The sequence below is a fragment of the Apis florea genome, unplaced genomic scaffold (assembly GCF_048593485.1).
Source record: "Apis florea isolate Af1SG1 unplaced genomic scaffold, ASM4859348v1 contig_2272_pilon, whole genome shotgun sequence".
Taxonomy (NCBI): Eukaryota; Metazoa; Arthropoda; class Insecta; order Hymenoptera; family Apidae; genus Apis; species Apis florea.
The window spans coordinates 1,746,886-1,774,026 of NW_028256549.1; the positions used below are offsets into that span (position 1 = coordinate 1,746,886).

At 26.7% G+C, this 27,141-nt stretch overlaps 5 protein-coding genes across 10 annotated transcripts; 3 read left to right on the forward strand and 2 right to left on the reverse strand.

Moving 5' to 3' along the window:
* Window positions 1–47: 47 nt before the first annotated feature.
* mor (SWI/SNF- related protein mor) lies at window positions 48–5,384 on the forward strand. 2 transcript variants are annotated; one of them, XR_015290584.1, is made up of 7 exons: window positions 48–190; window positions 561–680; window positions 752–865; window positions 924–2,868; window positions 2,950–3,248; window positions 3,367–4,461; window positions 4,557–5,384. XR_015290584.1 is itself a non-coding variant. In XM_031915429.2 (7 exons), exons 1-6 carry the CDS (start codon window positions 74–76, stop codon window positions 3,826–3,828), a joined length of 3,057 nt encoding a protein of 1,018 aa, XP_031771289.2. In that variant the 5' UTR covers window positions 48–73; the 3' UTR covers window positions 3,829–3,835; window positions 4,557–5,384. The 2 variants fall into 2 exon arrangements, 1 of the variants encoding a protein (XP_031771289.2); XM_031915429.2 differs by having other exon boundaries at window positions 3,367–3,835.
* On the reverse strand, window positions 3,986–6,608 carry LOC100867355 (uncharacterized). Of its 2 annotated transcripts, XM_086902592.1 has the most exons (5): window positions 6,523–6,608; window positions 5,904–6,434; window positions 5,446–5,779; window positions 4,555–4,760; window positions 3,986–4,447 (listed from the first exon to the last, which is right to left on the reverse strand). In XM_086902592.1, exons 2-5 carry the CDS (start codon window positions 6,422–6,424, stop codon window positions 4,225–4,227), a joined length of 1,284 nt encoding a protein of 427 aa, XP_086758718.1. In that variant the 5' UTR covers window positions 6,425–6,434; window positions 6,523–6,608; the 3' UTR covers window positions 3,986–4,224. The 2 variants fall into 2 exon arrangements, with proteins under 2 accessions (XP_086758718.1, XP_003692050.1); XM_003692002.4 differs by lacking the exon at window positions 6,523–6,608 and having other exon boundaries at window positions 5,904–6,521.
* A 250-nt stretch (window positions 6,609–6,858) lies between these two features.
* LOC100868567 (small ribosomal subunit protein mS39) lies at window positions 6,859–11,218 on the reverse strand. Of its 2 annotated transcripts, XM_086902591.1 has the most exons (11): window positions 10,816–11,218; window positions 10,676–10,729; window positions 9,412–9,517; window positions 9,094–9,300; window positions 8,727–8,974; window positions 8,547–8,655; window positions 8,137–8,470; window positions 7,867–8,069; window positions 7,459–7,791; window positions 7,142–7,360; window positions 6,859–7,059 (listed from the first exon to the last, which is right to left on the reverse strand). In XM_086902591.1, the coding sequence occupies exons 4-11, from the start codon at window positions 9,256–9,258 to the stop codon at window positions 6,904–6,906; spliced, it is 1,767 nt and encodes a 588-aa protein (XP_086758717.1). In that variant the 5' UTR covers window positions 9,259–9,300; window positions 9,412–9,517; window positions 10,676–10,729; window positions 10,816–11,218; the 3' UTR covers window positions 6,859–6,903. The 2 variants fall into 2 exon arrangements, with proteins under 2 accessions (XP_086758717.1, XP_012339768.1); XM_012484314.3 differs by lacking the exons at window positions 10,676–10,729; window positions 10,816–11,218 and adding an exon at window positions 9,657–10,067.
* Window positions 11,219–16,737: 5,519 nt separating this feature from the next.
* rtet (major facilitator superfamily domain-containing protein rtet) lies at window positions 16,738–19,639 on the forward strand. Of its 3 annotated transcripts, none has more exons than XM_003692134.4 (7): window positions 16,738–17,903; window positions 17,992–18,254; window positions 18,360–18,651; window positions 18,722–18,942; window positions 19,010–19,100; window positions 19,175–19,312; window positions 19,381–19,639. In XM_003692134.4, the coding sequence occupies exons 1-7, from the start codon at window positions 17,684–17,686 to the stop codon at window positions 19,473–19,475; spliced, it is 1,320 nt and encodes a 439-aa protein (XP_003692182.1). In that variant the 5' UTR covers window positions 16,738–17,683; the 3' UTR covers window positions 19,476–19,639. The 3 variants fall into 3 exon arrangements, with proteins under 3 accessions (XP_003692182.1, XP_086758771.1, XP_086758770.1); XM_086902645.1 differs by having other exon boundaries at window positions 18,860–18,942; XM_086902644.1 differs by having other exon boundaries at window positions 16,738–17,816.
* Window positions 19,640–19,895: 256 nt separating this feature from the next.
* Stat92E (Signal transducer and transcription activator Stat92E) lies at window positions 19,896–26,533 on the forward strand. The gene is made up of 10 exons (XM_086902605.1): window positions 19,896–20,134; window positions 20,766–20,919; window positions 21,001–21,157; window positions 21,234–21,580; window positions 21,648–21,791; window positions 21,876–22,344; window positions 22,417–23,089; window positions 23,177–23,332; window positions 23,412–23,646; window positions 25,699–26,533. The coding sequence occupies exons 2-10, from the start codon at window positions 20,792–20,794 to the stop codon at window positions 25,862–25,864; spliced, it is 2,475 nt and encodes an 824-aa protein (XP_086758731.1). The 5' UTR covers window positions 19,896–20,134; window positions 20,766–20,791; the 3' UTR covers window positions 25,865–26,533.
* The last annotated feature ends 608 nt before the right edge of the window (window positions 26,534–27,141 follow it).

Genomic DNA, 27,141 nt, shown 5'->3' on the forward strand with positions numbered 1-27,141 from the left:
GTCATGTTTGCAAGAAACGCGGTGTTCTTTCTTGTAACATATCCAATAATTTTTAAAGCTAATTTTGTAAAGGATGCTCGCGTTAGGACCTAAAAAAGACGGTGGACCCAATACAAAATTTTTTGAGTCCCAGGAAATTCTTACACAACTTGATGCAGTTAAACAATGGCTTTTGAAAAATTGCAAAAAGGTATATCTAAATGCCCGGCGTCCAATAATCAATTTACTAGTTTGTATAATATGTTAGCATTTCTTAACATGAATTAGTTTTTATCTGTTTTTTAAAAGATTTTATAAGATTTCGTTTATTTTTAAGTTACTGCAAATAATTTATTTTATCTTTTTATATATATAACTTTTTATATATAGAACTACATAAATAATATATACATGATACTCATATAATTAATTCAATTTTATTTAATATAATTTATATATGTTATGTTATGTATTATGTAATATTTAATATAATGTGTGTATAAAAAATGTATAATATATTATATTTTAATAATTTAAAATATTTTCTTCATGTAATATTTCTTATTTTTTATAATATTTAGTATGTCCAAACGGATCCTCCAACTAATAAAAGTTTAGCTACATTGATAGTGCAATTACTGCAATTTCAAGAAGATAATTTAGGAAAAAATGTTTCAAAACCACCAATGACAAGACTTCCTGTATGTATTTATTAATTTATGCAATTAAATATTATTTTAAAAAATAATTAAATTATTTATAAACTTTCTAGATGAAATGTTTCTTAGATTTTAAACCAGGAGGTGGTTTGTGTCATATTCTTGCTACTGCATATCGTTTTAAACAAGAACAAGGATGGCGTCGATTTGACTTCCCTGTTGGAAAAGTAAATATGATATTATAAACATAATTTAACAATAATGCACAAAAAATTTTTTTTTTAGTCAGGATCTCGTATGGACAGAACAGTAGAAATGTTAATGGCTGCTGAACGAGCTTTGGTACAAAATCGATGTATGATTATACCAAGTGTATACGTGAGACCTGATGTAGATAAATCAACAGCTGCAAAAGTGAAAGAAGCAGTTCGTCGACATCAAGGTAGTATTTCTGAAAGTGAGACAGATGCTACACACATAATTTATCCTCCAGTTGATCCTATGGAAGAAGAATACGCGCGACCTTGTATGAGACGAGAAAGATCTGTTCTTCTTCATTGGTACTATTTTCCTGATAGTTACGATTCTTGGACTACATTAGATCTTCCTTGGGACTTCCCAGAAGGTACACTTACAAATACAAACATGAAATCAGTATACAAAGTAGCCGCAACATGGGCATTAGATTTAGATCAATATAATGAATGGATGAACGAAGAAGACTATGAAATAGATGAAAATGGTCAAAAGAAAATACATAAATACCGACTTTCGGTAGAAGATTTAATGGCTCAACCATCTCATCCTCCTCCTTCAGCGAAAAAACCAAAAAGGAAACGATCTCCTAGTCCATCGCCGAAACCAGGAAAACGTAAAAGCGCAAGAGCACCATCAGGTGTTCAAACTTCATCTTCATCATCACTTGCGACTCCGAAGAAATCCCGCGGTGGTGGAGAAGAAGAAGACGATCTCACTCAAGGAATGGAAGATCCACCAGCAGAACCTCGAATCGTAGAAGTAGTTGCTACTCCTACGAATCCACCAGTGACTGGTCAAGGTAATATTCCAACAAGTGGCAGTACTTTAACGACAACAGGTAGTAAGAAACAAGATAACGAACTTCAACCACTTAAATCTGGTAATATGGCGGATTTGGATGAACCTATGGAAGGAGATAAAGGAAGTTCTCAAAGTACTCAAGATAGAGAAGAACGAGATGCAAGTAAAGAAAGAGGGGAAGGGAGTAAAGGAGACGAACCAGAAGATAATGTCACTGAACAAACACATCATATTGTTGTTCCTAGTTATTCTGCTTGGTTTGATTATAATTCGATTCATACTATTGAAAAAAGAGCTTTATCTGAGTTTTTTAATGGTAAAAATAAATCTAAAACGCCAGAAATTTATCTTGCATACAGAAATTTTATGATCGATACCTATAGATTAAATCCTACAGAATATATTACATCAACTGCTTGTAGGCGTAATTTAGCAGGAGATGTATGCGCAATCATGCGTGTACATGCATTTTTGGAACAATGGGGACTTATTAATTACCAAGTAGATGCAGAATCAAGACCAACACCTATGGGTCCACCTCCAACATCACATTTCCATGTATTATCAGATACTCCATCAGGTTTAGCTCCGGTTAATCCGAATCCTCCGAAAACACCACAACCTTCAGCCGCAAAAACATTACTTGATTTAGAAAAGAAATCATCTGGTTTGGGAACAGAAGAGAAAACTTCAGCTGGAGTGATGGCAAATTTTGGGCTAAAAATTGATCAGTATTCGAGAAAACCGGCAGTTTTAAAAAACAAACAAGCTGCTGGTGCTACTCGTGATTGGACAGAACAAGAAACACTTTTACTATTAGAAGGATTAGAATTACACAAAGATGATTGGAATAAAGTCTGTGAACATGTTGGTTCGAGAACACAGGATGAATGTATCTTGCATTTCCTACGACTTCCCATAGAAGATCCTTATTTAGAAGAAAGCGGACCAGAGGGTTTGGGTCCATTAGCTTATCAACCGGTACCATTTTCTAAAGCTGGCAATCCAGTTATGAGTACTGTGGCATTTTTAGCTTCAGTTGTTGATCCTAGAGTTGCTGCAAGTGCAGCCAAAGCTGCTATGGAAGAATTTGCAGCTATTAAAGATCAAGTACCAGCTGCTTTATTAGATCAACACTTAAGAAATGTTCAAGCTAGTGCTAACTCTGATGGTAATTAATCTTTTTCTCGTAATTTTCTTATTAATGACTGAAATAAAATTTTGTTATATTAATTATTTTCGAATTATTTAGGTAAGTTTGATCCAGCTGCAGGATTAGCACAATCAGGTATAGCTGGGACTGGACCACCCGAACCTCCCGATGATACAACACCACCCTCAACTACAGGCACTACAGTTACTTCTCCACATTCTGCAACAACAGCTACTATGGAAATGAAAAAAGAGGAACCAGAAAAGCCTAAAGAATCTGAAATAGATCAAAGTCAATTGGACATAACAAAAAAGGAAGACGAATTGAAAGAAACCGAAGAAGATGCAAAATCAACCATGGATGCTGAAACTATGGAGGCAAAAGAAAAGAGAGATAAGGTAAATAATTATTTTATATTTTCACATTTATTAAATATTTCTATAATATAAAAAAATATATTTATATTTTTTATATTTTCATTTATTTATATTTTTTTTTCTTTTCATTATCATATAGGTGGTACGAGATGCGCAACTTCAATCTGCAGCTGCAGCAGCGTTAGCAGCAGCTGCCGTTAAAGCAAAACATTTGGCAGCTGTAGAAGAACGTAAAATTAAAGCTTTGGTGGCGCTGCTAGTTGAAACACAAATGAAGAAATTAGAAATTAAATTACGTCATTTTGAAGAATTGGAGACGACAATGGAACGAGAACGTGAAGGGCTTGAATATCAACGACAACAACTCATTACTGAAAGACAACAGTTTCATTTGGAACAATTAAAAGCAGCCGAATTTAGAGCCAGACAACAAGCGCATCAACGTTTAGCTCAAGAGCAACAACAACAACAACAAAATCAACATCCTGCATGGCAACCTACTGCTCAACAACAACAACAACAACAACAGCAGCAACAACCACCAAGCCCTCAAGCATCAACCCAACAACCACCATCACATACACCTCCACAACAAGCATAAGTTTTTTGTAAGTTATATATCATATTCATAAATTGTAATTATTAATTAAAATAATAATAATGAAATGCATCAGATATTGATAAAGCATATGATATGATAAGTATATGATGAAGATATACATAGAAAAAAGTATGAGTAAAATTTTTACTACTAAGTATTTTTGCAATATTGAATAATATTTGTTTTATTTATTTTCATTTAATATAATTAGATATTTTGGACGAAATTTTGCATTATATAAAATGACAAAAATTTATATAATTTATAATATGCATATATATAACATTATATTAAATAGTATATTACATATTTAATTACATTAAAATTAATTTATTTTATAGCAACATAACAAAGATTTTCTAGAATAGTATTTATAAAGATTTTTTATAATTTAATCTATAAAGCATGATTATGCACAAGCTCCAAAACTAAATCAGTCATAAGTCGAGCACATTCAGCTCCTTCTCGTGGTGGTGCTCGTGTATTTTCTTTTCCTTTATTCATTTCTGATTTTTCATACAAATCTGGAGCTTCTTCACTTTCGCACGTACTAATTGGTAAAATATCCAATGCGAGACCTACACCAAATCGGCCACATCGTCGCATTTCTTCATTTAATCTATACGATGAATAGTAAGATTAAAAGTGCTTTAAAAATATTCGTTTAATAAATTTTTCAATTATATTTTTTTTTCTTACGAACACATTGCACGTAATATTACTTACAGTTCCCACATCACAGATGGATCTTTTGGTGGCTGTTTTGGATTAAGCGTATGTAATGAAGACATTAGATGGAAATGATAATGTTGAAGAAGTTGTGTCATGTGCGCTCGTCTAATTTCTCCACTTGCACAGCAGTACAACAAATTCGCAAGATCAAGGGCAAGTGAACCAACTCGAGTTAGTTGAAAATCAATTAAATAGACAACCTGTAAAGTCATAATGTTAATCGTAATTTAAGATTTGATCCAATTACATTGTAATATTTCCAATTTCTATTCCCTAAGTTAACATAATTGAAATTTGATATATCTTAATATTCATATTCATATTATTTTTATTTCGCAAATGAAGTAAAAAATATGATAATGATAAGCAATATTTTTACACTATACTTGTCTATTCTTTCTTTTTTATTTCAATAAATTTTAATTAATATGGGAATAGAATTTATAAAAATATCCTATTTCATGATAAAAAACATAATTTATTTAATTCTATCAAGTATGCATAATACTTGAAAACTAAATAAAACTAAATGACTTATTAAATATGAACAACTTTTATTTTGACAGAAATTTTATGAATTACAAGAATATTTTTCTTTAATACTGTTAAAATAATACTTGTACAAGATATATAATAAAAAACAAAAAAATCATAATACGTTGAACATCTTAAAATTAATAATTAATAAGTAATAAATTAATAAATAATAAAATAATACTAAGAAACATTATTTCTTGATTTTTCTTATATAATATAAAATTGAATAACATGCATGTTCAACAAATATTTTATATTTTAATATAATAATATACATAAAAAAAATATTTTTTTTTGTTTTATTTTACTACTAAATGATAGTAAATATTATCTATATATAATACTTACTTCCTCGTTTGATTTAGTCAAATCGTCTTTAAATAAAATATTATTAGTCCAACAATCACCATGACAAAAAACCGTAAGGGGCCCTTGCATAGCAACTAATTCGCTCATAGTGCGAAAAAATACATCATCATTAAGAAATGCTCGTAATTTTTCCATTATTTCGATTCTTTTGGATTCCATATGAGGAGGAAGACCATCAGATACCATTCTGATAGCATTCTTAGCAGCAACTTGATAGTATTGACGGTACCAATTTTCATTTTCTGTTCGAAAAAGTGCTTCTTGGATACCTTTACCTTCACTTGGATCTATCAGTTTTGCAAATTCCTCCGGCCTTATGCATCCATATATATATATATATATATATATATATATACATAGATATAATAATACAACATAAAAATAAAAAAATAGAAAAAAACAAGAAAAGAAAGAAAAGAAATTATTATTAAATTTACCTTGTTTCTCTAAGAGTTAAACTCAGTGCATGAAAACCTGCTAAAGCTTTCAATGTTCGTTTCAAATGCTCAAGTTGTAATCCTTTTCTTCTATCTGCCATTTTAAAACCTCTTTCTCGTAAATCTTCCATAGCGATAAAATCAATTTGTGCTGCATATATTTTTGCAACGCCGTTAAAAACTTTTCTATCATTTGCTTGTAACTTATTTAATGCAGGCCATACATGCGTATAAAATGCTACTTCGTTTTGAAATAGTAGTTCACTTTTAAAAGCTTCACGATGTTCCCTTGATTGGGGTAAAACTTTGTAAATTATTGCACATTCGTAATTGGTCCATTCATTATTTTTGATCTGTTTTCGACCTTTTGCTCGAATACGATACAACATAGATGTATAGTTGTCACCTCTTCCTGAACCGAATTCTTCTTCCAAACTGGTAATTTCCACATTAGGTTCATCTTTCATTATCAATTTACGCACAGATTCCAATGTAAAATGCATATGCTCTTTCTCATCCATTATTCTGTTTCTAAAGACAAAATTTTAAAGACAATAAAAAAGTTTAAAAGAAAAATTTCATATAATTATAAGATTCTTGAATCGATAAATATCACAACGTTTTAGCTTTTATATGTGAACGAATGAGTTACGATGTTAAGTTACTCGATGCAGGAAATAAGCATTTGAGGGACGAGTGAATAGTACCTCCCACTATCGCATACATACATTAATTTATTAATCGTAAGTACCCTAGTTAGGGGGACAAGGACATTAATACATACCAATCATGCACGTAATTTCAATTCTTTGAATGACAAATTGATTGAAATTTTTATACATACAACAGAAATTTAATAGAGAAATGATACGAAATATTATAAGTTTTATACATGTGATGATATTTTCGTTTACAATTGTAGAGATAAAAAAAAATATGTTAAAAATTAAATAAATAATGTTATAAATATTTTATTTTTTTATACATAATCGAGATTAATTTAATGTTCTGTATCCAATATATGTAAAACTTTCTCTCCCACTAAATTAATCAATTTGTCACGATCAACGTTTGTAAATTCTGGAAGATTATGCAATTTGATAACCATTTGATCGATATTTGAAAATCCTGAGTTCACAGAGTAATCAAGAACAAGCTGTAAAAAAAAATGTCTTAAATTTATGTTTTTGATTTTAAATTCGAATGAAAAAAAAAATTATTAATATAAATATACGTACAAAACATCCTTTAATACATTGCTTTGAAATATATTTGTCAAATAATTCATTTATTTGATTTTCATTTATTGTTGGAATAAATAGATCTGGTTTGTTAATATATGTCAGAACTTCGATACTTTCTTCCACAAAATCACCGTGTAATAATATTGTTGCTATATAAGCTACCATGGCAGTTTCAATTGGAGTATTTGTTTTTCCTTTTATTTTAATTTCTTTCTGTAAATATCAAATTTTTTATTGTTATTGTTTATTTGTTATTGTACTTTTTTTTTAAACATCATTAAATTCAATATGAGTAAATAAATACTGTTAACCTTTATATCATTCCAACAATTCCATGCTGCATTTATAAAAATTGTCCTTAAAGGTGAATCAGCTGATAAAATATCCATTTTCATTAAATATATTAGAGTAAGTTTCACTGAAAGATCCATACGACAATAGTTATTTATGTCTGACCATAATCTCGGTATATATTTTATTAAAACATGTGGATCATGAAATTTTAATTCATTTACTATATCCATTAAGAGTCGTTTTGTTGGCACATATACATTTGGAACAAGTTTTTCATAAGACTCAAAGAATTCTTCAACTGTACTTGTTGATAACAATAACAATATATATGCATTATAATAATCACTTTCCTATATGAAAAAAAAAATAATTACATGAAAAGAAAATATTGAATTTGTTATATAAAATCCTTAAATAAAACGTACTATTATTAAATTAGAAATAAATTTATAATTATCTGCTGTAAGAAGAAGTTCATGGATTATATCACCAGCTTCTCTATCACTATACTTAAGAGCTAAATACATAGCATATTTAAAAAATTTATTATCCATTGGATCTTGAATGGTAAATTTTTTATTTTTTATTGTACGTAGAATTTGTATGAAATTATCATGTGATTTGTCATCTGTAAGAAAATATAATTTTGTAAATAAAGAATTAAAACAAATAAATTATAAATAATATATAATTACTGTGATTTGTAAATCCTTTCATAATATAATAATATGTCGCTAGTGAAAATTTTATGTTCATATTTTTGAATTCTACAAGTAAATGTTTTATAACATCTGTAAGATTTTCTATTTTTGATTTGGTAATCACATTAAGAACAGCATTTAATGTTTGAATATTTGGTTTAATTTTTTTCTGATTCATTGATTTAAGAATGTCAAACAAATAATGTATTTTTATTTCTTTTGTATTAAAAATCTTTTCAAATAATATTATTATATAATTCCAAGTAGTAAGATTTAATGGAATATCTTTTTCTTCGCATTCTTGATATAATAGCCAAGCTTCATCTATCTAAAAATATAAATTAAAAATATTAAATTTTTAACAAAGATACAAGAATTTATTATAAGAATTAAAATTGATTTACTCTTGAATATTTTGTTAAACCACATATCATAATATTATGAGCAGCTGCTGCTGTTAAATAATCTTGAGTTATTAAGAAATTATATAATTCACTAATCTCTGATTCATACCTGAAATACAAAACTATTAAAAATAATATCAATTATAAAATTAGTTCTTGATTCTTTCTTTTAATATTTACTGCCAAATATATTTTTCTTTGGATTTAGAAAACCATTGTTCAATCAATAAATTGTTAGTTGCACAACTTTCGTTGTTATAAAAACACAATAATTCTAAAAGTGCTTGTTTTGTTTCATTAGAAACATTAGCATCTAATAACTTATAGATATGTAAAGCATCAGACACTAAACATTGAGATATAGCATGTAATAATATTTCTTCTGATACTTGATTTTTATCAGTATACTTTGGAAGTGGCTTAAATGCCTAAAATGCATATTAAAAATTATTTATATTTATTTAAAAAATATATATATAATAAAATATATATAAAAATATAACACATTATGCTAAATAAAATTATTTCTATAACAAATAAAATTTACCTCAATTTCTGGATTTGAAAGATGTTTTGGAAATAAATCGCTATGTTCTTTATGAATCCACATCGCAGTTCTTTTACCTGATTCATATGATAATGCATAAATACGATAATCCAATTTTTTCAGTGGAAGTAAATAAGGATCATTATGATATATATAATTTTTCATTATATGCACATTAGAATCTTTAGGTATAGTACTTTCAAGAGCCTTTAAAAATTAAAATTAAAATTAAAAAAATAAAAAAGTGAAATTGAATAAATACTTAAATGTAAAATATTACAAATCTTTTGTATATTAAAAAAATTTTAGTATACTTACACGTAAAATATCAGTAGGATCACGTTTTATTCTAGCAGGTATTTGAATTTTGGAATTTGATACTGACAATGAAGATTGTAACCTTCTGAACTCATATCGTGAAGTCCTACGAAAAAAAATATTTATTTTAAAAAAAATATCAAAAAGAAAAAAGGTATATAATGATATATTCTTTTATAAATGAATCCTGATTCATTGAAATTAAATAAATTTTCTTTTAAACTATTGTACTAAAAATAACTAACCTATCTAAAATGCATTTGAAGTGATTCATAATAAATATTTCTTAAATATTTCTTATAATATTAAATCTTTATATTTAAATATTATTTAAAATATTATTGAAAATCGTAAAAATAAAAATTCTAATACATATTTGTCTATACAATTCTATATAGATAATATGTGTATTATTTCTTTAACCTAAAAGAAAATTGTTTGAGAAAAAATACATATATACATATACTATACAAAATTTACATGCTTTTCTCATATCTATTTAAGTAGATTTTCTATAACGGGCTTTAATTTTTTCACAAAGAGAAATATCAATTAACTATATGTATAAAAATATATTACAACAAATTTTCATGGAACAATTTTTATAATTTTAAAAATTTGTATTTCATTCAATGACATTATTAAATTATTATATTAAATATTAAATAAAAAGTAATATTAAGTATTAAATAAAATTTTCAATATTATATTATTTCTATTTTATTATTTAATTTATAAATATTTCAGTAAATATTTGATAAATCGGAATGAATGCAAAATTGAAAAAAATGAAGCAAAAAAATTAATCGCAAATAATATATTTTTTTTTTATTTTTTTTAGAAAGTAAAATTAAAATTAAAAATATACATATGTAATAATTTATAATTATAAATTTTCTTTTTTTATCAATTAAATTAATTAATTAAATTAATTAATTAAATATGATATATAAAAGATTAAATATTTATATATACATATTAAATAAAATGATTGATCATTTATTTTTTTCAGTTTAAAACATTTCAAAAAATATACATGTAAAAAATTTTCTTCGATAAAAAATGGGAAAATTTATGCTATTATTTAAATATTGACAAAATTATAATTAAACGGTTTTTTACCAAGAATTGCAATTTATAATTGATTGTAAAATTAATATTGCAATAAATTATAGTATTAAAGAATTAGCCTTTATAAACCTTTTTTATTAAAATGATTCAACGAATCATTTGTTTCTGATCTTATAATTAAAAAATTCTTTACCATTGGATTTATGCATACATATAATAGATGAATATGGCAGCTGCACAGCCGTATCTACAAGATAGAGATTCATTTCTTTCAACACATTTATTGTTTAGCATATGAATAGTAGGTGTATGTATGCGTATACATATACATACACATATTGAAGTATACCCTTTGGCATATTACAAAGAATTGAATAAAGTTTATAAGGAAGCCAAAACCAGTCCACGAAGAGAAGCAGTCCTCTGCCGTGAGAATATGCGTGCGCGTAAATGTGCTAACATGTAATTGTACGTATGTATGTATACTATATAGTGCTCACATAGGGAAGAAGCCAGGTGTTTTATTTCAAACCGTGAGACTCTTAAAAGGGGATGCTTGCACCACGTCTTCTACTTGAAGGATATGAATGAAAAATAAAATTCATGTTCCACTGATCAACAAGAAAAGCGACATTGGTTTTACTAGTTTCATTATGTTTTCCTATTCAATCGAACGTAACTTAATCCTTAGCCTTTTTTTCGTTTTTCCCATCTCTTTTCAAGTAATTCCTTTTTTTTTTTATTGATAACAAAAAAAATTGAATAGTATTTCAGCATGAATATTGAATATGCAAAAATAAATCATCATTTATATTTGTATTGTACTCTCGAAAAATACTACAAAACTTTAAAAAATATCTATTTCTTTTTCCATTTTATTATAGATTGCAATAAATTCAAAAATGAAAAAGAAAAAAAATTGCTTTTTCATATTTACAATTATTATTTAAAGAATAAATTTTTAAGAATCTTTAAAATTTTATATCTAATAAAAATATTTAAAAATTATAACTTAAAATAATTTAAAAGATGATATAAGATAGTTTAAAATTTCATTGAAAAAAATGGTGGTAATATGTATATGTAAATATTTATTCATTATATATCGTTTTAATTTTAAATATATAATTTAATTTTATATATATAAATAAATATATATAAATTCATATATATAAATATATAAATATTTTTAAAAAATCATTTATTTTGATGAAAATTTAGATAAAAATTGCTAATTTTTATGATATTAAGTTTGGGATGATAAATTTAATATAATAGAAATTTGATTGTTTTTTTTTTCTTTTAAATATATACTTTATTGTTTTAATTTGTATTTATATTTTTTTTTTACAAATGTACATATAATTTTTTACATATATTTGAAATCTGAAATATGTAAAATATTCACTTAATAATAAATTTAATATTTTTATTCTATATGCTAATTGTATAAATACATTATAAAAAATATTCTTTTTAATTTTCATATTTTTTTAATATTTTTTTTATTTCAAAAAACGGATATTGATATACATTAATAGATAAATAATATATTTCTATAATAATATATCTTCTAATAATATATTTCAATGAAATAATAAACTTAAAAATATATTACTTCGATATCAGAAACGCAACAGATGATAGGTCGACTAGATCCAGCAGGCCGGGACGAGTGCAATTTGATCTAACCTTGCAACAAATAATGCCCACATCCCAACCTGCCAGTATCTTCGACAAATTCAGTTAAAATAATTAATATCGTCTTCTGGATTATCCTTTGTTCTTCGTTAGTGTTCAATTGTAGTTTGTCTTCTGTCGATGAAATATAATGCATTCTGATAGGCCGGGACAAGTGCAATATTGAAGATTACATCATCACGAAACATTGTCACAAATCTCGGCCTATCTTCCATGCAAAATAATAGATTTCTTTTCTCTTCATTTAAAAAATTTTGAGATTTTATGAATTTTCATTGAAGATTCTATAAAATTATAACTTTCATATAATTATTAGAAATAAAAACTTATATCTAATTTTACTTATGTAAACACGTGTTTTCAAATGCTGATCTCTTCGACTAGGTCTTCAAATAATTTATTTCCAAATCGAAGAGATTTTTATTCATTTTGAATTGTTTATATTAAATATTTTATGATTTTTATAAAATTGGATGTTTTTATTGATTTTGTTTTTTTTTTTTTAAATTATGATATGTCGTGTGCTAATATTATTTCATACACGAATTAGAATCCATTAACTATACACAAACTTTACATGTAGATACAATTTGATATGATTGACAAATTATAAATTGCATAATTTTATGTCGAACATCATATAAATAACACTTTAATTCGATATTAAAATATTTTACAGAATGTTTTATAAATTTTTCAATTAATTTTCGCGCACATAGCTACGTCGCACATTCGATCAAATGGTTTTTAACACGTACATAAAATTTTCAACGATTCGTGTCCTTAATCTTGATCATGTTTGAAAACATAATATTAAAAAACGAAAATAAACAAAAGTTATATTGATATTCTATGAACATCACAATATCGTAGAATAAATACACATTTCGACAAAGCACGTTACCGGTATGTATCCTAACCCCCAAATCAAAGCAAATGACGTCTCTTTCACCGGTTGCCAATATTCCACGCCATGGTTATCTTCTTTCTTCCTTACCCCTTACTTTTATCTTAACCTATTCCATTCTATATTGTGTATCTCACCTAATTGAAAAATATGATGTAAATGTTATAAAATCAATATAACAAATCAAACGATCCGCGTTTTTCGTCCACTGCACTACGTCAAGATACTGTATATATATCGCGATATACAATATATCGATGATAATGATGACGATCACAACAATGATGACGACGACAATAATAATGATTACAACATGATGATAAACTTTTAAAACTTCTTTCGTTAAACTTGTTTTTCGAGAAAATAACCGAAGAGAAGCACGAAAGACGTGACAACATCCCACCCAGAGAGTTCCCAACAAACTGCTGCCCGTGACCAGGTGTCTCCTCTCTTTATTCCTTTTGGGTCCCAAGTACATGAAAGCCCCCAACTATATAGGTACCCCTTAGGGCCGATGGTGGGGGCTTATTCTTATTTAACAGCAACGAAGCAGGAACACCAGCAACAACCAACTTTAAAGCTTTCCTCTTTTTTTTCTTCGTGTCCTTTTCTCGATCTCTTTTTATTCTCTATCTTTTTCCGTTAGCTTCTACCTTCAATTCTTTCAAGTTCCTCCCCTTTTCTTCTTTTGTTCACTATCTCTTTCTCTCTTTCTTTTCCTTTCCATCATCCTTTTTCTACTTTCTTGCAATCCATCTCTTTTGCCTATTTATACGTGAGGCTATCTTTTCTTTCTAACTTATGTTTCTTCTTTGTTCTTCTTGTATTACTTTGTGGTACTCTAGATCTATCGGTAAAGCCCGCCAAAATTATATCAGCTGTCCTGAATTTTGCTCTACCTGTCAAGTTCGTGACGTATATGATTCTTGTTCTAGCTTTTTGTTAGGTAAATGTCCAATGGGAAAAAAAGGGTCGGTCGGATCTTATAATAACAAGACTATAACGATTTATGTAACGACAATTTTCAAATTCATATTAGAAATATCGGTTTAAATCGGTTATAGTTTGATTAGATGATAAAAATAAATTATTATTTATTTTCACTTTTTGTATATATGTATATTTTAAAAAATAAAAATTAAAAATTAGAAATTTTCAAATATGAAACATTAAATTGGATATGATCTACATATAATCTTAAATATAATAGTTAGATATCTTTATTTTCTAAAAAAAATACAATTGTTCATTATTATATATACATTTAACAATATTTTATACATAATTTTTTTATATCATAAACTTAAATACATTGCTATTTTAAATGATAATAATAATATTAAAATTTTATTATTTAATATTTAAGTTTATAATACATAAACAAATAAATATATAAATATATAAAAATAAGTATAAAATAAGCATAGAATTTTTGACATGTTGACAAGCTCGATATTTTTCTTTTTAATAAATTAAATTACATTTAATATTTATTTTTATTATTCTGATATAAATGATCTCAATAAATATATGTAATATATTATATATATAAAGAATCATAAAATAAATATAAAAATCAAATATTTTCATAAAAATTGTATAATATATTTGATTTTATATAGTTTGATATTATAATTGTTTGATCAAATTATTATAAGTTTTCAAATAAGATATTACTTTAATGATATTCTTTTATTGATGATTGACATGCATTGATATCCGAAAAAAGAAAGAGAATTGGAGACTGAAAGTGATTGAGAACCACTTGTAGGAGGACAGCTGCCGCTGCGAGCGCATCTGCTGTCGGTTGCGCGGGCACGCGCGCTTACATATCCTTATTCCTATGTTGGTACTATACACTCTATATAGATGCACACGGGTCGAACGCATACGGTACTCCTCTGTTCTCCTTATTTCTACCATGTTGTTCCGTCCTTTTTCGCTAATCCTTTCCTTTTCCCTTTCTTTCCTTATTTTTGTCCGAACATTCGCTGCTCCCCCCTTTTCTCATTCTTTCCTCTTTCCCCTCCTATCTACCTGTGTCCTTCGTTCATTTCAGTTGGTTTCTTTTTTCTCACCCTTCAAACTGCGACATCGCAGCATTCAAATCCCGTTTTCAATATACCTTCTAGCAAACGCTTCTTCTCGTTGTATTGGGGGTTGACGGTCTTCCCTTTAATACCAGAGCGAGGATTTATAATCCATGGGAGAGAGGGTCTACTCGTGTTTATGGTATATACGATGGCTGTCTGATTTCGAAAGGCTCGTACACTTAGTTCATAATACCTACACAGCAGTAGGGTTTTCTACGCTATGTAACAGCATACGATGCAGCTTGCCACACAGCCGGTACGTAGACCGCCGCGGTACCCGAAAATTTTCTTTGTTCTCATTGTTCAAAGAATTTCCACTATACGTTTACGATAGCTACGTTCCCTACAAAATTGTCGATTTTCTCTACTGAGGCATTTTTCCATCTGCTTTCCTTGTTATACGCTTATTTTTTTTCTTTTTTTCTTTCTCTTCTTCATTCTCCACGAAACCCCCGTAGGATTTTAAGTTCAGCTCTTTTGTCCGTTTGCATACCTGCTCTCATTGAAATGAACTGATGTGATAGTATCGTGATGCTTCGCTTAGATTTTCTTGAAAATTATTAATTTTATTTGTTATATATCATTATAAAATTTGAAAAAATATTAATAGAAATTTATTATCGATATATATCTATATAATTTAATTTTGATATGGGTTGAAGGTACATCGACGATAATGAAGAATACATTTTATTTTTTATAATATTAAGCTATAAATATCATTTCTTTTGTTTAATGTTGAACGGACTTTGTATTAGATTACAATATATTGTTTCTGTTATCTTATCTTAAACTTTAAAGACCGGAAAACCACTATAGTAATTGAGCCTTGACAAAAATTTTGTGTATTACTTATTACTTATGTATATTTGTGTATGTATTAGTCTTTCCAATGAATCTAATAGTTTATAATATCTCATTTGTCGGCCCTCTAAAGATTAAATAAGACAAGTTTCGAAGCATATCGACACATGTCAGAGAATGGCATCGATGTGCAGCATGTGTTTCACACCGTAGAGCCCAGATGGCAAGCGTTGAATCCCTTGCTTAAATTTTCATTATAACACTGCTGCTTTCCAGACCACCTGTTCTATGCGTAGTTTCAAACTATTGTTAAAATTTTATCAATATAAAAATATAATTTTTGATAATTTTTGACAAATTATATTTCAATATATTGCTTATATATATATGTGTGTGTGTATAAAATATATAATATGTATAAATTAACATGTATAATTTAATAATATATTTTAATATATTCTTAATTATATTCTTATTTTAATATCTTAACATATTCTTATTTATCATAAAAATTGTTATATTTAATATTAATGCAAATAATTTACGATTTTAATTTAAGAATAAGAATAAAATAGATTATTCCTTTTGTAATCATTTAATAAAAAAAATTTTTATATGAATATATGTATATAATAATATATTGTGTTAACAAACGACCGTTCCAAGCGACGTTATACTTTGAGACGAGTTTCAAAAGATCTTTGTTCGCATCAGGGAAGTGAATCCGTGGATGAATTCAAACGTGTTCGTGTATACGAATACTTTATGTCGTCTATAACAACCGGAAGTTGAACATACATAATGTTTCTGGGTGCGTCTGTTTGTGCCATTTTTCGCTTCACTGACAAATAAAAACAACCGATTAATCATAATTTGGTGAATATAATATTTATTATTTATGCAAATGTAATATATTTTAACTAATATTTAAAAAACATTTATTTCATTTTTTTTAATTCACAAATATTTTTACAAATTGAAGAGAAATTGGAGATATTATTACAAGTTATTAAATTTTAACTTTATTTATATAAATAAAATAATAATATATCATATAATCATTATAAATCATTGCGAAAATTATTTATTATATTGATTATAAGAAAAAAAAATTTATATAATTATTCTTTCTTGTACAAAAATTGTAAATATTTTTTGTAAATAATTTTGTATATACAAGCAATTAATCATCATAAATATTTTTATAATTTATTAATTCTTACATAATTATTTTGATATAAAATAATAGGAAACATTCGTGAATTCATTATTCCCGTAATAAAACAGATTTCTTTCTTATTGATTGTACGAGCAGTCGGTAAGGAATTATTAAAATGAAATATAAAAAAGTAAATAGGTCAAAATCCTTTCACTTACTAGAATTAATTCCTCAAAGACTTTACGATGGCACGAATAGAAAGTGTAATAGTTAAGTCAAATTTTATATTTTTGAAAGAATTAATTTATAATACGAAGATTATTGTATGAAATATCAAAGTGAAATTATTCAAATATTAATTATATAATGAATTAATAAAAATAAATTATAAGATATTAATTATTGGTTCACTTGATGTAAGCGAATCATATAGTTTGTATTTTAAATTACAGTATTAATTTAAATTTTTATAATAAATATTTTTACATTTATACTGCATTATTTGTAATTACATAATTGTAATACATTAAAAACATAATGACTAAAATAAAAGACAATACTGTTCAAATAGTATTTATTTCTTTACTGTTGGATCTTTTGGCATTTACTATGATATTACCATTGTTACCAGCCTTATTAGATTATTATAAAGAAATAGAAAAAAATCAAGGTATATATTTTAAAATTTTATATTATGTACAAAATACAAGAAAATTTTTTGATGCTCCTGATAAGGTCAATACAGTGCTTTATGGAGGTTAATAATTTTTATTCTTTTATTTTATTTAAGTTATTAATATATTAATTTATATTATATTATATTAACATATAATTTTGCTATATAGGTTTCCTTGGTTCTATGTATTCCTTTTTGCAATTTTTAAGTTCTCCAATAGTGGGAGCATTATCAGATATATATGGAAGAAAACCATTGATGATATGTTGTTTAATAGGAATTGCTTTGTCTTATCTATTATGGGCATTTTCTTGTAATTTTGCTATATTTGTATTAGCAAGATTTATTGGAGGTATCAGTAAAGGAAATATTAATTTATCAATGGCTATTATTAGTGATGTTACTTCTCCAAAAACAAGAGGAAAAGCAATGGTAAAGTTTATTAAAATAAACATATGAAGAAAAAGCATTAAACATTCAAGGTAAATAAATGTAATTCATAAATAAATATTATAAGTTAATATTTTTTATTTTCAGGCACTTATTGGTATAGCTTTTTCTATAGGTTTTGTAATAGGCCCAATGATTGGAGCATTTTTTGCATGGACTTTTAGTGATAATAGAAAAGAAACATGGTATATTATACCTGCTGTATTTGCTTTTTTTTTAGCAACAAGTGATTTATGTTTTATTGTTTATTATTTAAAAGAATCTTTACCACAGAAATGTAGAAGCAGTAATTTTATATCTGGAATATCTGGTATTATTACTTACATTAATCCTATAGATTTATTCCAATTTAATGGAGTATCTGGTTTAAATTTACAAGGTAAAATTATTATAAATATATATGTTTTAAATTTTAGAAATTAATAAAAATTATATATATATTATTTCAGACAAAAAAAATTTAAAAACACTGGGTTGTGCATATTTCATATATTTGTTTATATATAGTGGCTTGGAATTTACTTTAACTTTCTTAACTCATTATTTATTTAAATTTACAAGCATGCAACAAGGATGGATGTTTTTAGGAATTGGATTAATTATGGCAATCTTACAAGGAAGTTGGATACGAACAATTCCATCTAATAAAACAAAATCTACTGCGGAATTGGTAAATAATTCAAATATTTAAGATAAATTTGTATTCTTATTTTTGATTTCATGGTTCAAATTTTTAGGGTTTATGGTTGATTATTCCAGCATTTATTTGTATAGGTTTAGCAAATGATATATTAACATTGTCAATTGGATTATGTCTGTTTGCAATTTGTAAGGATATTAAAAATCTATGAAATTTATTTTTGATTATAAAAAAAGTTTCTGTATTTTTACATATATTATAGCTACTGCTATGGTTGTTACTTGTATGATGACTCTTGTAACACATATTGGTCCTGATTATCAAAAAGGTGCGATAACAGGTGTTTTTCGTTCTCTTGGAGCATTAGCACGAGCTTGTGGGCCTATTGTAGCTTCTTCAGGTAAAAATAAATTATACAATCATTTAATTTAATAAGTAACTTTGAAATAAGAATTTTTTTTATTTCAGCTTTTTGGTGCATTGGTAGTAAAGCAACATATCTTATAGGTGCTATATTTCTTGTATTTCCACCTGTAATTCTTCAGATGATGAAATCATTTTAATATAAACATATTTCTTTAAGTATTATATATTTATATTTTTACAGTATTTTTATATATTTTATAAATTGTATTATATAAATATCTTATAAAAAAAGAATTTTTTGTGCAATTATGCACTATACATAAAAAGTATTATTATATAATTATATATTTTGATATTCAAATTATCTTTCATTATGCATTCTTTCCCTCTGTATTCAAAGTTACCTTTAAATTAGTTAATGATATAGTTGTAAGTTTAATGATTTGTATAAATTTAAAAAAATGTAACTAAAATAAATAAATATTCATAATAAAAATTATTGGAATCATAATACTTTTTTACTTGTTACGTCCCTGAAAAATTTATGCTTTTGCGCATGCGTGCTGTCTTGATCACATGACATACACGCCATTTACGGTAAGAAATTCTCGGAATTTCTTGTTCGCGGCACTCTGTCGTCGTCCGCGCTGATGTGAGTAACACGAAAGAGGGAGAATTATTGACGCGATTTGCGCGTGCGACCGGTCCCGCAATCATTACGTTTACAATTATTGCGCGGTAGACCGAGTTTGATCAGTCCAAAGGTTAGATTCTCAATAAATTGATTCAAATAAGAAAAAATAAATAACAGAAATATACAAATCCTAGTTGCTTCTGTCTTCGGACTAGTGAGCAGGTGAGTACAACGAATTCTTAAAGTGAACAACTTTTCCTTACCCCTCCCGCTTATCTATTTACGCGTTATTGCAATACGTCACATTCATTTCTAAATTTTTATGATGTATTCCTCTTTTATTGAATTTAATTAAGATTCAAGTAATCGATAAAATCATTTTATTTCATTTCATTATTTTATTTCATATTATTTATTTATTTAAATTGTATCATTATATTTGTATTGTATTTATTATATTAAATATAATATTGTTTCAATATAATATTAAATATCTGTTTATAATTTCTCTTATTTAAGTTTCTTAAGTATATACATACCTATTTTTAAAGTAAACATAATAATGATATCTAATGATAATATTTTAGATATTTATTATCTAAATAAATAAATATCATCTAATGATATTATATATCTTAGATCAACGATATTAATTCATATGTTTTACAAGAAATATTAGAAATTTTTAATAAATATATTTTTATTTATTAAATATAAATATACAAATATAAGAAAGTAGAATTTAATAGTAAAAAAATTGTGGTTATATTATTTTTGAATTTGAATATTTTCATATTATATATATTAATGAAAATATAAATATCAATTATTGAAAAATATGATTATGTTTAAGATAAAGGATTTATAATTAAAATCAAAATGTCATTGTGGGCAAAAGCACAACAATTACCACAGGATGCATTACAACAAGTACGTTCAGTTTATGGAGAACATTTTCCAATAGAAGTCCGTCATTTTTTATCTTCTTGGATAGAAGAAAAAATGTGGTAAATATATATCTTGATATATATTAACTTTTTGAGTTATTATAAATTTGAGTTATAATTATTAAAAATATTTTGTTATAGGACTGATATAGAACCGGATAATCCACAATATGAACAATATATAGCTACTCTTGTTAGATCTTTAATACAAGAATTAGAAACTAAAGCAGCTTCATTAAATACAGATGATATGTTTTTAACAAAATTAAAATTAATGGAAGCTGCCAAAAATTTTCGTGTAAGTTGTAAATAAAATTAGTAATTTATTTAAAATATATAATATATTTATATTATTCTTTCTTTATTTAATGTAGCAAAGGTATACTCATAATCCAGCGGCTTTATTTAGAATAATTAGACATTGTCTAGGAACAGAAATGAAATTAGTAGCACAAGTTGAAAATGTTGGAGGTACTTTAATGAATATGGCAGGAGGAAAAGTAGGATTGATTAGTGATGCTGTTGCTGAAATAGCTCAGCATGTTGAATCTTTGCGACGTAGAACTCAAGAAACTGGAGAAGACTTACGAAAAATGGAGCAAGAACAAGAAGCATTTGCTATTAGTTATCATGAATGTACTAAATTAAATGCTCACCTTCAACATTTTGCAACTCAGCCACAAAATCAACAAAATCTAGATATGGAGAAAAAAATTAGAAGGTAATTTAAACATTCTTAACAATTCTGATTCAATAAATTTTTTTGAATACTGAAAATATTCTTATAGGCAAAAGGAACAACAAGAACAATTATTGAACCACAAAGTAGCAGGCTTAATGCAATTACGATTAACATTAGCTGACAAATTGAAAGACACCATCACTAGATTAAATAGCTTGCAATCTAGAGTTTTAGATGATGAACTTATTCGGTAAAAATTATTCGCTTTTTTTTTTTTTTTAAATAATTGATTGCATGACTTCTAAAGATAAAATATTTATTTTATATTTTTCAGATGGAAAAGAGATCAACAATTAGGAGGAAATGGTGCACCATTTAACAATAATTTGGATTCTATACAAGAGTGGTGTGAAAGTTTAGCTGAATTAATTTGGCTAAATCGACAACAAATTAAAGAAGCAGAACGTTTAAAACAAAAATTTGCACTTGAACCACCAGGAATGCAAGATATTCTTCCTACTTTAAATTCTCAAATTACACAGCTTCTTAGTTCGTTAGTTACGAGTACATTTATCATAGAAAAACAACCACCACAAGTAATGAAAACCAATACTCGCTTTACAAGTACAGTACGTTTACTTGTTGGTGGAAAATTGAATGTTCATATGACTCCTCCACAAGTCAAAGTGAGCATTATTAGTGAAGCTCAAGCAAATGCTTTATTAAAAAGTGATAAAATGGCAAAAAATGGCGAAGCCAGTGGAGAAATTTTAAATAATACAGGCACAATGGAATATCATCAAGTAAGAAAAAAGAAAAATTAAAATTATTATTTCTATTGAAAATATTATTAAAAAAAAAATTTTATTTTCTAGGCAACAAGACAACTTTCTGTAAGCTTTCGTAATATGCAGCTAAAAAAAATCAAAAGAGCAGAAAAAAAAGGGACAGAATCTGTGATGGATGAAAAATTTTCGCTTCTCTTTCAATCACAATTTAGCGTTGGAGGAGGTGAATTGGTATTTGCAGTCTGGACATTAAGTTTACCTGTAGTAGTTATTGTTCATGGAAATCAAGAACCACACGCGTGGGCTACAGTTACATGGGATAATGCATTTGCTGAACCTGGAAGAGTGCCATTTGCAGTACCTGATAAAGTTCCATGGGGTCAAGTAGCTGAAGCATTAAATGTTAAATTTAAATCTGCGACAGGTCGTGCATTAACAGAAGATAATTTACGATTTCTCGCAGAAAAAGCATTTCGCGGTGGAAATGCAAGTGGACAAGATTATTCTAGTTTACTTTTGAGTTGGGCACAGTTTTGCAAAGAGCCATTACCAGAAAGAAATTTTACATTCTGGGAATGGTTTTATGCTGTGATGAAATTAACTAGAGAACATTTAAAAAATCCATGGGTCGATGGTTATATATTAGGATTTGTAAGAAAAAGGCAAGCAGAAGAAATGTTGGCAAATTGTGCATCAGGAACTTTCCTAATGCGTTTTTCAGATTCTGAACTTGGCGGTGTTACTATTGCTTGGGTTGGAGGTAAATGGCTTATATATTTTATTATTTCATTATTATAATTTTTTTGTATTTAATTTAATTATTTTTGTTTTATTAAACAATTTATAGATCAAACAGAAGTTTTTATGTTACAACCGTTCACAAGTAAAGATTTCGCCATTCGGAGTTTAGCTGATCGTGTATTTGATTTACAACATTTACTTTATCTTTACCCTGATATATCAAAGGATCAAGCATTTTCTAAATATTATACTCCGTTTACAGGTAATTTTATTTCCAGTATTTTCTTTTGTTCATTCATATGATATTTTGAATTGAGATTATATTAAATATGTTTTCTTAGAAAATCAATCAACATCAACGAATGGATATGTAAAACCATTTTTGGTAACACACGTACCTGGATGGGGTGGACCCGGTGTCGGTGGACAAACACCGTCGCATTCTTCTGTAGTTGGAGTAGGAAGTAGTGGTCAAAGTGGCCCTGGTAGTAGTTATCCTGCAACACCATCTACTATGTTTCAAGCGCACAGTCCGGATCCTTCTGTAACACGCGATACTCCATCAGTGGCTTCCAGGTCAGTCCCCTGGATTTAAAGTATCATCATTTCTTTTCTATTAATATAAGCTGCCATAGAAATTTAAATATAAGATATGCAAAGATTCTTTTTTGACTTTCGTACAATGTAATTTTTTATTTTATAACATATCATTTCCGGTGATTGAAATAATTATTTTTACAATATTATATAATTATTGTGTGTACTATTTGCCAATAATATATAAAGTTTATGTTTGGATACTTAAAGTTTTGTTAATAAAAATGAACGAATGATGAATTCGCAAAAAAAAAAAAAAAAAAAAAACATTCCTACAATTACATAATATACTTTGCATGTCTTTTATGTTCTATTTGTGCAGATGAATCTCAGTATTGTTTTTTTATGTTCTCTTTTTGTGAATGATTAGTATAAATATATGCAACAAGTGCTATAATTTACAGTGATACTGTAGTTTCACATTTTATAAATTTTTTTAATGAAATTTTTGGAATTTTTATACTATTATTGTACCGTATTAAAGCATATAAGTAATATTAATTCATGATTAAAAAAATTGTATACTGAAAAATATTGAGTGCATGAAGACAATTTTGATAAAAGATAGTTTTTTTATTTTGCTTGAAATTAATCTTCATGTTACTCTGTCAATATTATAATTTTTTATCAATAAGCATATGTTTAGTGATTAAGTGATATTATTAGGAAACTTAATATAATTCAATACTGCCGTTATGAAGTTTCCAACGTTTATTGCAAAAAAATTTTATACAATTTGAAAAGAATGATTTTGATAAATGGATATTTCATATTCGTTCTAATTACGCGATACTTAATACAGTTGAGTAATAATACAGTTGAATAATATTTTAAATTTTATAAAATTGCTTGTAAAGCAAATTACAATGAAATCCGTCCAACGGATAATGTAGATAAAGTAGATTCAAGGACATTTGAATATTAATTTTTGATATTTTTTTTCATATTTTCACTGTTTTTATCATACAATATATATATATGATTTTTGTAGCATTAATAATGAATATAAAGAAAAACGAATTAAAAAACGAATTAATAATTCATACGTTCTTCTCAGACTGCCAAATTTTATAATTCTCTCTCTCTCTCTCTCTCTCTCTCTCTCTCTCTCTCTCTCTCTCTCTCTCTCTCTCTCTCTCTCTCTCTCTCTCTCTCTCTCTCTCTCTCTCTGTCTCTGCCTAAAGAGAAACGGCTTATCCATGGCAATATAAAAATAAAAGTCAAAAATTGGTGCAAATATCCGTATGTATAAATATGTATTCTTACATGTATACGCGTACACATTCATGTATGTATGAACACACACAAACACATAATGGGTATATACATGTACGTGATGTGTGTGTATGCGTGTGTGTATGCACGTATGCATCTATTTATATATACTAAATTTATACGAAAGAGAATAAAAGTGTTACACATATGCAAAAATAATATATAATAGAAAATTTTTAAAAAATCGAAGGCATAGGCCTGGAGCAAGCCGGTACAACCACAACAACGGAAAATCAAACATATAATGTTTAAATGCTGAACTCCTGAAAAAATAAACACAACTCCAATCATAATCCATGATAATTATAATTTTAGTACTGGCAATCGAGTATATTTAATCATTATTACGAAATTATTACGAGACCAAGGCTAGAATTTTTATAAGAATTCATCTAAATAGACCGTACTTTTTTTTGTAATAAACTAGAGGCATCGCAGATGACTCTTAAGTGACCGATCAATTTCGATTAGGTTGGGGATTTTTTGTGGTTGTTCGTATTTCCTTTGCCGTGTTGTACCGGCTATCCGGCTAATCGGTCACACGTTTCGTTTGAAACAGATGGATAGACTCGTTCTAAAAGATTCGAGCAACAAATTAAATACTTTAAAATATTAGGATTAAGAGAGGAGAAAAAAGGAGGACAGGAAAGAACAAAGTTAGATTGAATTGGTTTCGTACCATGTATAATATATTTGGATTTACGAGTCTTTTGTTCATTATGCCAGTGATTGGAGTTGTGTTTTAATTTGTGGTAGCTACGCTCCGGGCCTTGGCCAGTCAAGTGTTGGGCGAACAAATTCGGACATGGACTATGTGGAGCTGATGGGCCATGCTGAGCTGTCTTCGATCGACGAAAATCTCAACTTGGATCATTTTAGCTTCAACGAATTTATACAAACGTACAACACTAAACCACAATAGGTATGTTTAGGCGCGATCATTTTTTTGTGTCTAAATTTCTATTGTCTTCGTTTTTCATTTTCAATCATACATCATTCAACATTGTAATTCGTTATTATTATTATTGTTCTTTTTATAGGGGAGGGATGTAAAAATGTTTTTGTTGTCCTCAATATATTATCTTCTATATCTATTAATTATATTCGCTTCTAAAAAAAAAAAAAAATCTGACATATCTTTTTTCATTATGAGTGCAATATAGATATGTACAGAGTGAAATACGTAATTGGAATCGCTTTGATTATTCTGCAAATAATGATCTTAATGAAAATTATTTCAGATAAGAATTGAATGTTTTCTAAGGGAATATTATTTTAATATTATAATATTAATATATACTGATTAATTTTTTTGTAAATAAATTCCCTTATCTGAAAGGAAATATATGAAGAAGTTTCTTTTTTTGAATAAAATCATTAAAATCATTATTTATGGAATAATTGAAATAATTTCAATTATATGTTCCATCCTGTATATACAATGTAAATGAAAATAACTTTTATAAAAGCTATTTAGTTATTTAGTTTTACAAACAAATATGATAGCAATTGATAGCATTTATATATATTATGAGTAATTCATATGTCGCTTTATAAATTGAATACTTTTAGTTTGAATAAAATATTTATTACGTAATAATAATGTCATTTAATATTTAAATATTCAATTAAATGAAATTGAACGAATCAAATATTTGACATATATGATTGAAAAAATTGATTTTGTTTTATTATTTAGATTTTATTTGAAAAAAAATATCATAATATTCTATCACAAATATAATATACAAAAAAAAAACATATAGTATATTAACTTTGATTGTTGCATAGTCTGCAATTTTAAAAACTATATTTTTTTATAAAATAAATAATATTTCTTTTAGAAACGTAATAACATTAAACAAATATTGTACTCTCCTTTTTGTGTCTAACAATTACCTGTAATTATATAAAGGCCTACCAAAATTTTTGGTTACTCATTAAAAAAAAAAGATATAAAGAGGAAAATGATGAATGGGTAACGATGAGATCTAGATATCAACGGAGAGTAGAATTATAATAATCGCATAAAATATATATAAATACAGACAATCATTTTCACGTCCATTTATGTAAATAGAGAATTTACAGAAAATTAGAATTTTAATTTAACAATAATCTAGAATATTGAAATGAGAAACGGGGCTTGTGCAACGTTAATATAGAATATATATAACATGCAATTCGTGTGACCTAAAT